At 41.9% G+C, this 19118-nt stretch overlaps 1 protein-coding gene across 1 annotated transcript in view; it reads left to right on the forward strand.

Moving 5' to 3' along the window:
* Nucleotides 1-19118, forward strand: part of Nek11 (NIMA related kinase 11) — a 219299-nt gene that overhangs the window by 107282 nt on the left and 92899 nt on the right. Inside the window, 1 exon segment of the mRNA XM_075967715.1 lies at nt 1151-1265. Coding sequence (XP_075823830.1) covers nt 1151-1265 — 115 coding nt within the window.

Below are 19118 nucleotides of genomic sequence, written 5' to 3' on the forward strand. Positions count from 1 at the left end.
TTAAAATTCCCATTTATAAATTTGGGCATTTTACCTTTTATTTTTATTTATTTACTTAATTTTTGTTTTGTTTGGTTGAGGCAATATCTCACATTGCACAGGCTTACTTCAAACCTGCCATTTAGTCCAGGATTACTTAATGTTCCTGCCTCCACCTCTGTGGTGGTTTGAATGAGAATACTCCCCACCTGCACCCCGCCCCACCCCACCCCCATAGGCTTATACATTTGAATGCTTTAGTCACCAGAGGGTGGAACAGTTTGGGAAAGATTAACCTTGTTGGAGTAGGAGTGGCCTTAGTGGAGGAATTGTGTCCCTGGGAGTGGTCTTTGAGGCCCAGTTTCCCTCCCTGCCTTCCTCCCCTCTCCTCTTTTTCCCAGCTGCCTGCCAATCAAGATGTAAAGCCCTTAGCTACTGCCCCATTGTCATGCTGGCCTGCTTCCTGCCACGATGATCATGGACTAACCCTCTAAGACTGTAAGCAAGCCCTTAATTAAATGCATTTCAAAATAAGAGCTGCCTTGGTCATGGTGTCTTTTCATGGCAATAGGGCAGTAGCTAGGACAGTTTCTCCAGCAGGAATTGTAGGCATGCGTTTACACAGGGCTGGGGATTGAGCACAGAACTTCTTTTATTCCTGGAAAGTGATCTACCAACTAACACACATTTCCAACCCTATCTTTTATGTTTTCGAAGCGTGAATTCCTTCATCATTTCTTAGATATTTGTCTTTTAGGAAATTGAAATTCTCAGACTCAGGACTTGTAAATCCCGATGAGACATGGGAGCTATTCAAGCTGGTTAGTTTTGAAATGAAGCCGAGAAGGAGTGGAATGAGAAGTTAGGTGGGATACAGTGGGTGCACATTGGAGAGAGATGCTTGCTTCTAGATGCTGATGGAGCCTGTATTTGCCTGAACCTTTGACTTAGCTCCCTGGCTATTTTGCTTGGCTCGCCTACTTATGGCCTAGAAACTGATTCCTACAGAGAGAGGTTAAATGCTTTGCCCAAGTCTGGTTCACTTATCCCGAGTTACCAACCCAAAGTTTGAAAATGTTATCAGGCTTAAGGGAGAAAAATGTTGCTTCATTTGTGGCAGGGCCGTTTCCTTCTGTCTGCTTCTCATCATTTATTGATTCCCTTCCACAAGGAATTAGATGAACGGACTTCGGAGAACCTGCCTGACCCTCAGTCCCTTCCTTCCCTGGACCTCGTCGAAGTAGAGTCAAGTTTAGACGACACCATAGTTGGCCTTGGACATTATGGTATGTGTTTGTGTCACCTGTTAGCAGGTACTTGTCCCCATGAATGTGACTACCTGCCATTGCTGCCCAGCCCTGGACTGTGATGTTCAGGTCCTTTGTCCTTTCTGTCTTCATGGCAATAGTGAAGATGGGTTAGAAACTTCTGGTGGGAGATTTCATTTCCTGGGTTAAACAATATTGTCATTAACCTGATTAAGAATTCCCCAAAGCTCTAGTCCCCTTTTCCATGAATGGCTCCCCTGCTCCTTTGATATATTTAAATTGAAGGCATGAAGCAGACTTTGCAAGAGCCACTGTTGAGAGGTACTTACTTGCTGGAAAGTAAGAGTGTTCAGAGCTGTTACCCAGCTGGAGGTGCTGCATGCCCTCTAGAGAGGAAGGCCCTGGCTACAGGGTCTTTCTGGGTCTTTGCTGCCCTACCCATAGAACAGGAATAACGAGTCCTCCTTTGGTTATTATCAAGAGCAAACAAGGTTGGACATGGATGTTCTCTTAGCTTAGTGCCTAGCATAGTAAGAATAGAAAAAAGAAGCAGTTACAACACTTTGAGGATATTTTTGAATGCAAAAGTCTTGTTCACCAATATCCCTCTTGCCTAGAATAACACACCAGGAATATTATTCTCAGTATTTCTTGAATGAATTTATTATTAATTAATGAGTAGATGAAGAAATGAATGGATGCTATATTAATTTAGACCCTTAAAAAGCAAATGACAGCCGAGATCGGGTGCGTTTGCAATCAAACTGGACTCTCTGAATGTGGCTGACAATGGGGGCTGACTGATAAAGGCACTGGGATTTGTTTCTACTGCATGTACTGGCTTTTTGGGACCCTAGTCTATTTGGATGCAAAGCTTCCTAGGCCTGGATGTAAGGGGGAGGGCCTTGGACTTCCCACAGGGTAGGGTTCCCTGCCCTCTCTTAAGTGGGGGGGGGGGGGAGAGGATGAGTGGGGGAGGGGAATGGGAGGAGGAGAGGAAGTGTAAATTTTTGAATGGAAAAAAATAAAAAAAAAGCAAATGACAATGCAAGACTAAAATGAATAATTTTTTAAAAAAAATACTTGCATGAAAGAAAAGAACTAGGTGAGGCTAGGAGAGCCGGTAGACCGCAACCCAAATCTTATTGCTCTAAGAGGAGGGGATGCTCAGTGGAAATGAACTGTTCTACCCAGGAAGTCCAGAGCCAGGCCAGCTGCCAGGTACCCGCCCTTGTAGCGAATGGCTGTTGTGTATTAGCAGTGTTTGTCAACAGGAGCCGTAGCTTCTGAGAGAACGCAGGATGGTTCCAGGGCAGCAGCTGAGCCACTCTGGCACACAATAGCAAGGCAGTGCTGTCAATGCCTTGTGTTACAAGGTTGTAAACTGTTTGGGAGGAAGGGAACTGGAGGTGCCACGTGTAAACTCTTCACTAATCGAACACTGAAGAAGTGAAACTTGGATTGTGTCTTCATCTCAGCCCAAATTTGCACTTGGGGTTTCCTGAACTAGTAGAATACAGGTTATCTCTTTCTGCTGTATGGAGACGAGCACCTAAAGCTCTTTAAGCTGCCAGTTACCAAGTTCAAAGTGATGTTGTGGAGGCCATCCTAGGCACGATGATGAAATGTTTATATCAGCTGGATCTGTGGTAATTTTTGAAGTATTTTGTACTGTATTATTTGTTTCCATTTGAGGAAAGTGGAGGGATCAACTGTTCCAAGGGTTTTTCTTTCCATGAGTTGGAAAGTTAGATCTTGTGTAGCCCCTGATGTAGGTGATGTTATGCTGGATGGCAGAGTCCTTGCTATGAATACAGCCCAGCATAGGATAATAAACTATTGTCTGAGATAGAGAAGTCAGTCTGTTCAAAGAGGAAATGGTAACTTTAAATGTGTTTCTGCAAAGAGAAACCAAAGACATGAAGACATTCACTCAAAGATCGTGTAACTTCATTCCAGAGCAACATCTCTTCAGTCTTTCCTCGGCTGCCATCCACTTGTACTGCAGTGTGGAGAAACAGTCAAGTGTGGAGACTGACTGAGATTTTCACAGTTTGCCTTTGCTGTGGGTCTCTGCGTTAAGGCTAGCTCTGTCTGCCATGGAGAGAGGAGCACACTTGTTTGGTGTGTTTCACTGGGGTAGACAATATCTTGATTTATCAGGCCAACTGCCACTGGTCAGCCCTATCCCCGAACCACCTCCTGCATGCTTAGTCTCCATTGTAAGTCATAAAATTCAGAATAGAAGAAACACACAGTAGCTTTAATGGGGCAGATGCCTTATAAAATACTTTGAACATTTCCCTTATTTTTCTATAAATATTATTTTCTCACAAACACTAAATTGAAAAGAAAAGCTTAGAAGTATGTAACATTTGAAGTTGACAGTATTAGAGTGGTAAGTGACTGAGGTTAAGATTATTGGTGAGCATATTAGGTAATTGTGAAATTTTGTAATAGGATTATTTAATTTGTTGATTAACCCTGAAATGGTTAATTATTTTACTCAGGGTCCTTTTTTTTTTAATTCAACACCTAGAGGAACCATTATTTATTTGCCTAGCGTGGACACATAAATTATGCAGTCATTTTTAAATGCTCCTACCCCAATTATTTAATCAGTTTTTGATAATGAACTGGAAAATTTATTTCCCTAGGAAGTATGGAGCTAGCTGTAGAAAAGGAAGACAGGATAAGCTATTAGTTGCATTTGATATGCATTTATTTGAGTTAATCTAGCTAGTCATGGCTTACTGTTATAGTCAAATGAGAACACACAGCAGGAACACTAAGGACTGTATCCCCATTTAATTCCTGACTTCTTGCACATTAATTTTTAAAAATGTTCTTTTGGAGAATTTAATTACATTTCACTCTTCTTTTTGTTCCTCCAAATCCTCATACCCTTGTTCTCTTTCAAATTCATGGACTCTTTGTCTTTGTTGGTGGTGGTGGTGGTGAGGGATGTGAGTATGTGTGTGTGTGTTTGTAAGCATGTAATCTGCTCAGTTTGTGTGTTTTTAGGATTGACCGTTTGATGTTGGATAAGCAGTTGGCATGATCTACCATGGAAAAGACTATTTTCACTCTCAGAATTTCTTAGTTGCCCATAGTTTTGTTAACAGACTTTGTAGTTCATAGTTTTTCCACTGGAGTCTACACTGCCCTAGTGTGTTAAAAGTTAAAAATTACTTTGATTCATAATTAAGCCTAAAAGCATGAATTGACTTCCTGCATTAAGAACCAAATTAGATGGCTCAGTGGTTAAGAGCACTAGCTGCTCTTCCAAAGGTCCTGAGTTCAATTCCCAGCAACCACATGGTGGCTCACAACCATCTGTAATGAGATCTGGCACCCTCCTCTGGCGTGTGGGCATACATGGAGGCAGAACATTGTATACATAATAAATAAATAAATCTAAAAAAAAAGAACCATTACTGGAAGTTTGCTTGGTAACAATGACCAGTCCTTCTAGTTTCTAAAAGGCCCAGTGATAACCCGAATTTTCCTCACTTTGCCAATAAAGTAGTAGTCATTCAGACACACTCTTAAATGTGGCACATGCATCAGACTCACACTGAAGCGGGACCTAAAATTCCACTCTCTGCACACATTGGTAATAACTACTTTAGTTCCATACCAACAAAATATGGTAGAATAATGGTATAAAAACGCTAGTGGAACTTTGGTACTTAAAGAAAACTGTCTGGCCATATACATACACCTAAAAACTTATAGACTACTAAACTGTATTCAGCGATTCGGGAGTGATGCTTACAGCTTAGTTTGTGAAAATTTCCAGGGAAATTCATGGGGTAAACTCAGAACTGAAAGTTTTTCAGACCTAAATAGAAATCTTTGATATGTTTGGTTCTATCTCTAACCAAATAATATTACAAATATTAAAAATTATTTTCAGGTTTTTGTCAGGCATTTTATGAAGTACTCTTAGCAAAGAAAACAAGAACACGTTAACTTTAGTTTATGATACCCACATAGCAATCTCAAACACAAAAAGGCCCACTTCAGTCTGATGATAGAGTACTTAGTCTTAATAGTACTTAATAGTCGCAGCTTGACGGCGAGTGCACACTTAACAAATATCTTGCCATCCAACTGTTAGGTATCCATGATTTACTTCTGTAAGAGAAATGACTACCACTGTAGACTTTTGAATTTCTAAGTGGGAAAAGGCACCTTTATCGAACATTTTAAATAGCTTTTAAATGGAAGATGTTTGCCTTAAAAGTGTGTTATGATAGTGGACTTGTTAGTACTGCACTCTTTTTACAAAGAAAAGTAAGCAAGAAACTTAAGGAGAAGTTTGTGTGTGTGTGTGTGTGTGTGTGTGTGTGTGTGTGTGTGTGTGTGCTTTTAAACTGAATTTTGTTCTGAGCAATAATCTCCGGCATATTTATAACAGCCAATTACATGTTCTTTCTGTGTGAATAAAACTGTTGCTATGAAATCACAAAAATGAAAGGAAGGAAGGAGGGAAAGAAGGAACGAAGGAAGAAAGAGAAAGAAGAATGAAGAAAGGAAGAAAAGAAAAGAAAGAAAGGAAGGAAGGAAGGAGAGAAGGCTGAGCAAGCCAGGAGGAGCAAGCCAGTAAGCAGCACCCCACAAGGCCTCTGCATCACCTGCTGCTCCGGATCCCTGCCCTGTTTGAGTTCCTGTCCTGACTTCCTTTGATAATGAACTGTGTGTAATCCAAACAAGCCCTTTTCTCCCCAACTTAATTTTTGGTCACTCTGTTTCGTCCCAGCATTAGAAACCTAACGAAGACACTGGGCATAATAGAGCAGAAAATGATAGCCTGGAGCTGGGTGTGGTGGGGTAGGCTGCAATCTCAGCCCGGATTGCAAATCTAGCTCATGACAGAGAAGCCAGTGAGATGCTGGCTCAGAAAAGAATACCAAACACTGGGGCCACTTAGGCATTCCTAGATTTTCCTCACTATTAAAGCTTGGCTCTCTTCAAGCATGACTGAGGAACATCGATGGTAGTTTTATTAATATTTGCCACCTATTTCATTGTTATGTGTGTTTTATTACAGTGTTTCTTCCTACTGTAATAATTAATTCCTAGGAATAAAGGCCCCTGCAGTCATTCACTAATTCTCTGCATTCTAGAGGATAATTAGAATGAATATAATATTGAATTAAAATGGTATATTCTCCACCCTGAAGCATAATTAATAATTTAGAGTGTTTCTTCTGCATGATTGGTCTCTAACTAAAATTTTAAAGTTATATTCAACTTGAAAAATTAAAGTGGGTATAGACTGACACTGGCCTGCCAGCCACTTTGCTGTCATAGCCTAAGAAAGAGTCACAGAAATAGGACGGTTGAGCCCCAGAACATCAGCAGTCATAGGAAAGCAGCGCTTGTGGACCTCAGAAAGTAAGCTTTCTCATCTGAGAAGGCTGTGACCCTCATCCTAGTGAAATAAAAATAAAACACAGTCATTAAACTAAAGGCCACACTGCTGGAGAAGAGTTACCTTGTTACCTTGCCTGGCCCATTATAGTTCAAGTTCGGAATGAACCAGTTAAGTAGAAAATTATCAATGTCCATTGCAGCCTAAGGTTAGATGGCAAAATCTTATGCAATATACATTACAGCGGTCTGGACAGACCGCAGCATTCTCCTTCAGTAGGTACATTCAGTCCGCATGCATGCGTATTCTACAGTTGCACTCTGGGTTCTCCTACTTGGAGACTATACTCTGATGCTCAGCCATTCCTAAGTTGCCATGGGACTCAGGAAAAAGACCAATTTAGACTCATGTTTGAGCCTTGACTTCTATGTGCTAGCACTCAGATTTTGGATAAGACAGTTACTCGGGTTATAGTTTTTATAAATCATGCAGTGGAATTAATGATGCCACTATGAATATTAAATGGGATTGGATGCACTAAATGGCACTTCCGGCATGTGGCTCACTTGAATAGGGGCTGTTTTTACCCAGCCAGACAGAATGGTAGATGGTTCTTACTGCCTCCAGGATGCCTGATATCCTGGCTGACATCCTGATATCCTGAAGATCTGGCTCAAAGACATTTGCTTGCTTTAGCCTGTTCTGATAACTACCACTGGGACTCCTTGACTGTCATCAATGATTGTGTTCTCCTTAGGACTTGCTTTACGTTGCTTTGGAGTACCGTGAGTCTGTACCTGAGTCATGCCCTAACCTGAGTTCTAAAGCTGGGATATTGTTGCTAACAGACCTTTTCAGAATCACTTTTTAAGGATTTAAATTTCATTATATGTTAATTAAAAACTTGTATTAATTTTTCTTTATTCTTGTGCTTGAAATATATATACACTAATATAGGATGGTTTTTATTCTCATCCTCCTCCATCTCCCTCATCCCCCTCCAGCTCTCACTAAGTCCCAGTTAGTACTTACCTATGTGTTTGAGTTTGGGACCATCCAATAGAGCATGTGAAATGTACCGGTGGCCACACATTTATAAAGACTGCTATCAACTGTCAGTTACTCCTCAGTAATGAACAGGAGGGCCTGGAGACAGAATTTTGGCTGGTTTGGTCTTGTGCAAGTAACCATGGCTGCTCTGGGTTTGTGTGTATGACAGTCATGTCATGTCCAGTAGTTTACATGTCATAGCTCCCCTCCCCATCATGTGTCTATTCTCTCATGTGTGTGACAATCATGTCATATCCAGTAGTTTACATGTCATAGCTCCCCTCCCCATCATAGTCTCTTCCCCTTCCATGGTGTTCCCTGAGCCTCGGTGCAGAGGGGTGAGAAAGATGTTTTGACCAGCTGTGCATCTCGTCATTGACTGTTGCCCCTGCAGAGAGAAGCTCCTCTGATCAATGTTGAGAGCAGCCTGGGTCTAGGATAGGAACACATGTTTAGAAGTTGATTAGTCAATATGGCCTTTTAGCAAAATAATAACTGCAGGTCCTACCTAGGCCTATAGCCTCCGTAGCCATGGGATTTTGCCCAGAGTTCAAGTACCAGATGTGAAATTCCGTCCTGTGGAGCAGGTCTCAGATCCAGCCAGAGGCCTGGGAGTTGGAAATGTAGCGTCTAGCGCTGAAGAATTGAGTCCTGTCCTTTTCAGATTTGCCCAGTCAGTGACGTGTTGCAATAGCAGCACAAGTGGACTAGGACTCAAAAATGGCCACCCGCTGCACAGAGGGGGGGAAGGCTGATGCTCAGCCAGTCTTTACTGTAAGGGCTCTCAGAACCGGGGTTGCATGACTCTACAGAAGTCAGAGTCCAGAGTCGCGCCAGGGATGTTCTGTCTGTGTGAGGAGTTTGAATAATTGAGTCTCATGACATTTCAGAGTGGAAACACAATATTGCCTCCAAATGTATTTCATTATACGGTGTAGGAACAGAATTTTAAATTTATCAAATTAGCAATGAATATTGCACTCAGACATTTATCTGTTTAATTTATATTGCTAATAGTGTGATGTTATAATATTCTTATTAGAAATAATATACTTACTAGAAAGTGGGGGGAAAGTTTGCATGTCTCCCCGTGTGCCATGTAGCTGTTTCCTCCCGATTGACACATTCCCTCCTAGAGGACAGGGGAACTATGGAGGCTCATGGAAATCATAAGCCACTGGAGGCCCCTGCCCCTCCCCAAGGTTCTAAGAGCAGGAAACAGCTGCTGGGGCTGAGGAGCTGTAGCTGTCTGCCAGCTGTGCAGAGAACTCAGTGGTTTAGACTCAGACGATGTCGCCCACATCGGGGTGCGCCTTTCAGTGATGACGCTATCAGAGTCACCCAGCTCCTGTATGTCACCCTCATAAACTCACTGGTTCACCCAACCCAGACCTGGCCGGTCTTGTTTCTTGGTCTGTCATTGCCCTCTCTAACAGGGGTAAATAGACATTTTATGTATGCCAGAAAAGGTATTACAGCATTATGGTTAGACCTAGTTATGGTATAATTAACAAAACTCATGTACATAATTGGCTCATTTAAGGCCTGCTTTCCAGTAGTACACACTGATCTTATTACGAAGTAAAATGGTCCGACTTCTTTATGTGACTGGATCTCGTGAGCCTACTGACTAAAACATCACGTCTTTTTAGTCTTTTAGATTATCTAATTAAGCCTGAAAAGCAAAACTTTTCACTAAATGTGAAGCGTTTAAGAAAGCCCTTAAATCTCTTAATTCAGTCCTCGACATGTAAAATATTCTATTTTGTGTCCACACAGAGCTTTGCCAAAACTGCTGGTGGACAAATTTTATGTGCAAAGGAAATATTTTTAAGCTAAGCTTAAGTCTTCATCTCCACCAGCTAAAAGCTGTTATGGTAGGCAGTAGAGTGGGGACAAAAGGACAAGGACACTCACATCCTTGGGTCTGTAGACATGAGAGAGGCTGTGAATTAACGTTGCAAATGGAACTAAGATTTGAATCTGCTAAGTTCAAGATGGGAGACTGTTCTGAGTCTTTGAACAGCCTCCGTGTAGTCTCAGGAGTCCTTAGACAAGAAAGGGGGCTGGAGAGATAGATAGCTCAGTGGTTAAGAGCACTAGCTGATCTACCAGAGAGCCAGGGTTCAATTCCCAGCACCCATGTGGTGGCTCATGACCTCTGTAATACCACTTCCAGGGGGTCCAACACCTTACCCTGACTGCTACAGGTACTGTACCCATGTGCATACCCATGAAATAAAAATAAATTTTAAATTTTTTAATGGGAGAGGAAGGCAAAGAGGAAGATCAGAGAGGTGGTGTGGGAGAACTTAGCCCCCATTGCTCTTTTGGAGATCCAGGGAAAGGTGACAAGTTAGGGGAAATAGGTGATATCTCAAAAGAGGAAGATGACGAGATAACGGAACCTCCAGCAAAGAAGTATCCTCACTCAGAGATCCGTGTCAGACTTTGGTCTGTACAGCTCTGAGGAGACAGTTTTGTATTATTTTGTGAGTCACTAAATTTATGGTAACTTGTGACTAATGCTCATAGAAAACTAATACAGCTATACTGGCTTCCAGTCAATAGCCGCAGCCACCAATTGCTTTGTATGTGCTCTCCCTCTCCCTCCCTCCCTCCCTCCCTCCCTCCCTCCCTCCCTCCCTCCCTCCCTCCCTCCCTCCCTCCTCTCTCTCTCTCTCTCTCTCTCTCTCTCTCTCTCTCTCTCTCTCTCTCTCTCTCTCTCTCTCTCTCTCTCTCTCTGTGTGTGTGTGTGTATGATTGGAGTATTTTGCTTGGTTTTAGGCATTAATCTACATTTTTCTGATAGGCATTCAAAAATTTTGCCTCCCAACCCATGTCACTTTTCTATTTTGTTTTGTGATAGTTGAGCACCCCATCACACCAGATACTAATTAAATTGTTGTAGGCAAGCGCGCTTTCTTTATTGACCATTAGTCAAAATCGTGGTTTGTGGAGTAAACGAGAACAGTTTCTACAAAGGGCGAAGAAGCATAGCAGTTTTTGGCAAGGCACCATGGGAGCAGCATCTAATGACTTTGCCGTGAATGACTGACACCACTTTTCACCAAACATGTCTCTCTTGTTTCTAAAATAACTATCAAAACATAAAACTTAGAAGCCTTCAAAAGGATCCAACTGTCAGTTTCACAGGGGCAGTCTGTGTCTGAACACCGTCATGAACTTGAGTTTTTCTAAAGTCGATCCAGTTTTCCTGTTAACTTCAGGGCATTATGTCTGTAAGGTTGCCAGAATTGGTAGCTCACCCTGGCATGGTCTCCGAGCTAGCAAGACTGGACATTCAAAACCCAGTCTTGTTGCTCTGGAGGTATGGGGTCCACATGTGGCAATACACTCATATCAGTATGTAGAATACACACGTCCAGTACTTTCATCTTTCCTTCCTGCTAACCCATTGACGCATCTGTATTTCTTTCTCCCTTCTTGGTTCCTTTAAATCTTTAGTGGGCGTTATTACTATTAAAGATTGGCCAGCAAAGCAAATATCTTAGATTTTGCACATGGGTGTTTGGGCTTGTGAAGATCAAGGCGGTTTACCCCTTTTATGACCTGGATTGATTTCCTCCTGTTAGCTCAGGAAAAAGGAAGAAACTCAACCTCTCTGCCAGCTGAATTCAATGTGACCTGTTTTCCTGGTTTCAAATAGCACAGAGTCCCCTCCCTCTGCCCCCAACCTCCTCACGGCTTCGTCTTCAGATATAATTGGACAACTTATACAAGCAGATGCTTATGAACATATGGCCTTCAGCTACGTATTTAGCATCCTTTTATTTCTGAGATTACAGTTTTGAGTAAGAGCAGCTTTTGTGTGTTCACAGCACTTTGAATGAGGAAATTTAGAGGCCTCCTTGTCAGGACTAAACATTTCTTTTAAATGTTTTACTTGGCTGGGAGTGGTGACACTCAGCTGAGGTCCCAGTACTGTTTGAGCTGAGGATTGGGAATTCAGTGCCAGCCTGGGATACACAGTGAGACACTGTCTAGAAGGAAGGAGGGAGAAGGAAAGGAGAAAGAAGGGGAGGAATGAGGGTTCCATTAGCTCTGTATCTAATGAGAAGATTGAGCCAATGTCCTGACTGCTGGCATGTTGATAGGCCACATTGTTACCTGTCCCTGAGAATCCCATTTTTCTTTGAAGCTACCATGATGTCACTGCACGCTTCCTACTCCTACAGCCATTGTGTTCCAAGTTCAAAATTTCTCTGACAACTCATCACTGTAAAATCATAGGTTTTCTCTTGTATTAGCAATATCTGTTGATTTTCATGCCACCAGTATCTGTTGGCTTTAGTTCTCAGGGGTGGTACTCCTGAGCAGGGCTCAGAAATGGGAGGCTGGCATAGCATATCAGCTGACAGCTGTCAGCTGGTCCTTTGCTGCTGACGCGTTATCTCTACAAGAGCATCGCTGGATTGCTGACACTCGTTAGAAGTCGAGAGTCTTGACTGACTGGATCAGATGATGTGTTTTAAACAGAATTCCAGTGATCTGTGTTCGTATTAAAGGGATTGAAAAGCACCAAGCTTGACTCTAAGCCCTATTATGGCATCTGTCTTGTCACCATATCACCTTTCCCAATGACTAGCTTTGAGATGATTCTTGCTTAGACATTATTGAATAACAGGCTAAATCTGGATACTATAAGCAGTACTACTTTTTTGTTATTTTTTTGTGAAAAATTATATGTCAGCATACCTTTCTTGTAAGGATTAATTTGTTTAGACAATTGTTCAAACAAGTTGGCAGAATGTGTGTGCTTAGTATCTCCTGAAATATATTTCTCTTTCTTCTTGAGAAGATCATTGTTTTGTGTGTGTGTGTGTGTGTGTGTGTGTGTGTGTGTGTGTATTCTGGTATATAGTCTATATGTTATATACCAGAGAGGTAGAAAGTAATGAGTACCTGAGACATGGGGGACATGATCCCCTGCTTATACTGTCTAAGTTCCCTGGTCATGCTTCTTTCTTTACAAATAGAGTTATGTCCAAATACTATCTTACAGGTCAGCAACAGGATGAAAATGTGTGCTTTTGTTAGAATGACCACGCCTTACCCTAGAAGTGGCCTCGTCACAGAATCATTCTCCCTTACCTCTTTTGTTTTGGGGGGGGGGGTTCTCTGTGTAACAGCCCTGGTTGTCCTGAACTCACTCTGTAGACCAGGCTGGTTTTGAACTCCTGCCTCTGCCTCCTGAGTTTTGGAATTAAAGGCATATGCGAACCCACCTGGCTCTCCCTGACCTCATAAATGTATTTTCCACCAAAAATTAAAGGTGCTAAGAGGTTTTGGGAAATAGTGTGTCTCTCGCGTGTGTCCATGAAATCCACAGCAGTCTCCATGGCAGGATATGAGCAAATACTGTTTGGTGAGTAATTTTTTTTTTGTTTTTTTTAAGTAATAAGACTTTTGAGGGCCATTCTGAAAATACTTAGTGTACTTTTGTGAGCATATAAGACAGAGTTCAAAGCCAAGGGGAGTAGTATAGAGCATATCATCAGCTAAAAGAAAGCCTTAGCATCGGTGGTAGCTGAGAGTCTTCAGATCATGGAGTCAGCCTAACACTGTGAAAGGCGGATGGAAGGGAGGAGGAGTGGGCAGAGTCACAGTCAGCTGCTGCCAATGATTTCCCACAAAATAAAGCTATATAGAGCTGAAATTCTGGGGCCTGGTCTCCAGTAAAAGCTCAACTGTTCAGTTGATCACCAATGTACTGCAGATGGAGAATCTTGGCTTGTTGTGTGTGCTGAGCTAACTAACAAAGTGTAGGAAGGAAATCTCAGAGGCATCTCCATAGATACTGCAGTAGTCCACTGGAATCATTTCTTGTGCTTGAGATGAATAGCGTGGTGTTTTGATAAAACTCCAGTTTGGTCCAGTTATTTTCTCCATATTACCTTTAGTATGTTCAAAGCGAGAATTCCTGAAATCTAGAATATCCATAGAGATTTCACATGCCGCACCCCCCAGACCAAAAGCTGTTAGTATACTTAAAGGAGGTTCGAAGTCAGATATTTCTTTCTCATTTTATCTTTTTTTGTTGTTCTTGTTCTTGTTGTTCATTTTTACCACATACAAGCTTTATGGATCATGGGGAAAACCTTTTCAAGGCTAAGTGTTCTCATCTGTATAATGGGAATAATAATAATCCAAATTTTGGAGTTAATGAAAACAGCAAGCTTAGCACAGGACTTAAGTCATAAAAAGCACCCAGTAACCTTCCACAAAAGAAGTGTAAGCAATGTTCAGGCAAGATTCATGTTTTCTCAAGTTCCACATAAAACTTTTGAGATTATCATGGATACTTTGAATCACCCAGAAATCTGATTACAACTCTTTAACATCTTCCCTTGTGAGTTATGTGTAACCTGTAACAACATTTGATCTGGTTTTTTTTTTCGCTTCTGAAAAATAGAAATTTGCTTGGCCTGGTTAGTTCCCCTTGTCAAACTGTGGCCATAAAGATGTCCATTTGGGCCAATTAGTTTAGCACCAAGATAAATTATTTTCTTTGTCAGGATCTTGGACAGTGCCCAGGAATTCCACCAAGTCCCTGCAGGTGTGTGGGCAGAGTTGGCAGCACTACAATTCAAGCCAGGAAAGCTGTCTGCAGAGTGTGCCCCTGCCCAAGGGTCAGTGATGCCCTCGCTGTGCCCAGTGCAAGACTTGGACCAGAGCTCTTTAAAGACATGCCTTTGCCAGCCATCTGGAGTCCATACGCCAACAGATAAAAATTCAGCTACTTTCTCTAAATGCATTAGAGATGCAAATGCATGTTGTGCTAAGGAGTATAATAAGAGCAAGAATGTACATCAGTTTTCCCACTGGAATCTCATTTGGGATTTAGGGCAAATCTATCAGATAAAAATGCAGAGCCTGATAATGTCCTTGCAATGGAAATATTCAGTCTGTTCATGCAGTTATTTTGATGGAACTCTCTCTGCTCTGGGATTATAATGAAGTCGGGTGATTTGCTGATACCTTGATGTATGTTCTCCACCTCAGAGGCTGTGTACCCCCTGCCTTCAGCGAGGCATCTTGGGATCCCTTCTATTAGTTTCCTTTTTACTTAGAGGGTAAGGAGACTTCAGGAATCTCCTTTCCCACAGTATAGATTTCTAAGACATAAAAATTGATGCTCCATTCAAAGGAGGATGGGATTTTGTTCCCTTTGGAAGTATATCTGGTATTAAAATATTCTAGAAATGATTTCCTATCCATAGTTTCAACATTTGAATCATATCACAAATCTATTGAGACAGACAAATCAAATTTATTTGAAAGAAGGGCATACCTTTCTTTCAAACATGATGAAAGCATCTTTGAAATGGTACTTTTGGTTACTGTGAGTCACAAAGCTATACAGTATATTTAGATTCTTTATTTAAATCTTTGGACATTTGATATATTTTGATAATATACATATCCCACTCCTCATTACAACTCCTCCTGAGTGCTCCCATGTACTCCTCCTATCTTCATGTCCTCTTTTAAAGAATAACCCACTGAATCTATTAAGTATTGCCTATGTGCACTTAGATATCGGGCTACCCACTGGAGCAGGGTTAATGTACAGGGCCCATGCCCATAAAGAAACTGATCCCCCCCATCTACTAGCCATCAACTGTCAATAACTCCTCTGCTGTAGGGGCGGGGGCTCTTGTACCCCCCATACTGGAATGCTGACTAGATGTGAGAGAGTTTTTTAAAAATAATTGTAGCCAATTCTAGATTATTTTAACTAAAACAACATAATCCGCACTTTTTAAGTAGGAGAGAGGGAGAGAGAGAGAGAGAGAGAGAGAGAGAGAGAGAGAGCGAGCGAGCACACCTTGTGGTTAAAATGGTGCGTGGCTTGTGCTTTGGACTGCCCATGGAGTAGGTTAGGCCTGTGACAGCATTCATCTTATCAGGATGAAGGTATGAAATGGCTGCTCGAAGGAACTTGGGTTAGATGTGACCCTCTGCCTTAAAGTCTGTGGCCCAGACTAAAATGATCTTACTGACCTTGAATCTGGTAACTGGGCGACCTGGTTTGTATGTCCGAGCACAGGCTCTTAGACTGGGACACTTCTAATCCATGGCACCTTAGCATTTTGAGTGGGAGCCCATCACGTATTTTGTGAATTCTCCATAACGCATTTTCTCATAGTTAGACTGAAGTTGTGTCTTCCAGATAAGATGACCGTGGATCTGACATTGTGTCCTTCTGAGTGTCACGTGGGGGCACTTGATGTTCTTGTGCTTGTTTGCTCCTGATGTTGACCTGGATCTCTTCAACAAGGTGGTCCCCTTGTCCCTGGCTGTTGGATGATCTCTAGTTCACCATTCCTCAAGCATTTTCATCCCGGGACACCTTTACACTCTTTAAAATCCTTCAGAGCACTACTGAGCTTCCTCCTCTTCCTAATACAGATATGGTCTGTGTCACATAGGGAAATTGAGACCTCAAAAAACAAAGCAAAACAAAAACCCGCTCATTCAGAACTAGGAAGATGGTAAATTGCTTGCCTCAGAAGCATGAGGACCAGAGCTCATATCTCCAGCACCTGAGTACAATGCTGGGCTTGGTGGCAGGCATCTGTAAGCTCAGCATTGAGGAGATTGGAGTGTACAGGGAGAATGGAGACAGACAGGGCCCTGAAGCTTGCTAAGTAGTCAGACTAACTGAACCAGTCAGCTCTAGGTTCTGTGAGTGACCCTGCCTCAGAAAACAAAATACAGAGTGATTGAGAAAGACATCTGGCCTCTGCCTGCATAAATGGACCTGCACACTCATGTGCAATACTCATGGCCACACACACATGCATTACACATGCAAAACAATCATTTTAAAGTAAGAACAGTATGTCAATTGCATGTTGATAGACATAGCATATTTCTTATTAAAATTGTGTTTTCCAAAATTAGTAATGAGTTGAAAATTGTTATTTTTTACATTTACAGTTCTTAATAGCTACTCTAATAGAAGACGGCTGCTTTGTGTTTGGGCCTTTGTCATATTACATGCTGTATAGTCTCTGGGAAGTTCTAGTCACTCCAGAAGCTTGATAAGGGCAGATGCTATGAAATATTAAAGCTTTGGACTCCCTGCTCGAAGCATCTTAGGAACTCCCCGGGGTCCCTGGACCAGTCTTTGAGAACTGCTGCTCTAGGCACAAAGTAGAGACACTAAAAGAGGGGGTATTAAATATTCCAGGAGATCATAAATAATTTCTCTACTCATACTGCTCTGTTAAACAATCTTTAATAATCCCGAGAAGGATAATGGGGCAGTAGGAGCCTATTTTATGAACAGGGTATTCTAAGGTAAAAGCTCTGCTTATTTAAATTTCATGGGTGTGGAATCATTAATAAGCAGAATTAATGTTGCCGATATTATTATAATGGTCATAAAATGTGCGGTCTTACTGCCATGGTGCACTTTATGTTCTCAGTGACTGCACTGTATATGCTAAGTAGGTAGTGCAAGGTCTTGGAATTGCTTGAGAGGGTCTCCTACAGGGATAAGTATGTGCTAAAATAGTTTCTCGACTTACCTCTCTCAAAGAGTTTGGGAGTTTCTAAGTCAACTACCCAAATGCCCAATTCCAACGCTTTATAGGTACAGCATTTTATCATCCTCAAGGAATTCCATATAAGAAGCAAATTATCTGATAGTGTATTTTGTATTACTCTTCAAATCTCAAGTAAACAACCTTGAAGAGACATAGCATCAGAAAGTACAACAAATACATTATAGCTGGTCTGTTTTCGCTTTTCTCATTGTGGAGATGGTCCCTTCAGACACTTGGAGGAGTGGTGAGGGTGACATGTGACTGTCCCTGGTGGCATTTCAGAGAGTGTCTTTAGATGCATTGTTCTATGTCAGCATTGATGAATGGAACACACAACCATCTCTATTTTGGCTTATCCAGGAATAATCTTAAATGAATACATTCCCATTTTGCTTGATTCTCTCTTGGGAAAGTATGAAATTATTTTTAGTTGAATAGCTTATGGAAAAATTGGTGCATTTGGGCAAATGCATTTAATGTGCAGTTTGAATAAACCCGATTCTAGTTGAGTGCACAACAAAAATACCAGTGATCCGGAATTTGTATTTCTTGCTATTTCTCTCTCTTTCTCCATTGTCTACATGTATTAGCTCCTACAGAGTCTCCTAGGGCTCCCTTGTTAGAACCTGGATGATCCAGACACTGGGGTCTAGATTGACTCACATCTTCTTACTTTACTGTTGCTAATATTTCTCTTCCCCATTATTAAAAGTCACACTTATTGTGGTTTATGTGCTTGCTTGTATTTGCTGTAATTAGGGTTGAACCCAGGGCCTTAAGCTTGCCAAACTAGCACTGAACACGTGTCCAGTTCCATTTCCATTTATGTCAATTTTATTGTATTAATGTCATTTGCATTGCATTAAGTTCTATACATTTACCTTTTGTGTGTGATAGCATGTGTTTACATGTACCTGTGGAGGCTAGAGAGCAGCTTCTGGTGTCATTCCTGAGGATAAGATCTCCCACTCTGCAGCCCACTACTGTGGGCTAGGCTGGCTTGCCTGCCAATGAGGGCTAGGCTGGCTGCCCACCAATGAAAGCTAGGCCGGCTTGACCGCCAATGAGGGCTAGGCTGGCTGCCCACCAATGAGAGCTTGGCTGACTGCCCACCAATGAGGGCTAGGCTGGCTTGCCCGCCAATGAGAGCTTGGCTGACTGCCCACCAATGAGAGCTTGGCTGGCTTGCCCGCCAATGAGGGCTAGGCTGGCTTTCTGCCAGTGAGAGTTAGGCTGGTCCAGTGAGCCCCAGGCCTGCCTCTCTCTGCCTTCTTGGTTTACAGAGAGTTTTGTAAGGATTCTGGGGATTGAACGGGGGTCCTTGTGTTTGCAGGACAGGCATTTAACTAACTGAGCCATATCTCTAGCCCAGCATTTTATCTTTTCCAGTAGCATTTTAATAGTGAACTATTATACCATTTTAACTGATTTTTGTTTATCTTTTAAGTAGACTCTTAAAATAGTTTAAATAGAAGGCATAATATTTGTAAAACAAATGATTGCCCCTTTATTTCCTTAAGAAACTTTCATCTTATCCATCATACAGTTGCAGGCATCTACCCCGCCTGAGGGGCTTACTTATATATATAATCAAGCAAAGAAAGCTATGCAGTATATATAGTGAGGCTCATGATATTAGCACAAGATTTAAGGTCAAGTCCATCCATCCCAGTAGCAGCTGAGTGGCATAAGACCAGGCCTTGGCACTGCCAGCTGTAAAGTGGAATCTTATGAATAGGTAAAACATAAAAATACATCAATACCTGCAGTGTCCCCTGTTTCCTTACTCCTGTCCTCAACCCTGTCATCTCATCCCGTACCATGTAGCATCTGATCTGGTGGGGTGACTCAGCTAGCTCGATT

This window comes from Microtus pennsylvanicus, chromosome 3 (assembly GCF_037038515.1).
Source record: "Microtus pennsylvanicus isolate mMicPen1 chromosome 3, mMicPen1.hap1, whole genome shotgun sequence".
NCBI lineage: Eukaryota > Metazoa > Chordata > Mammalia > Rodentia > Cricetidae > Microtus > Microtus pennsylvanicus.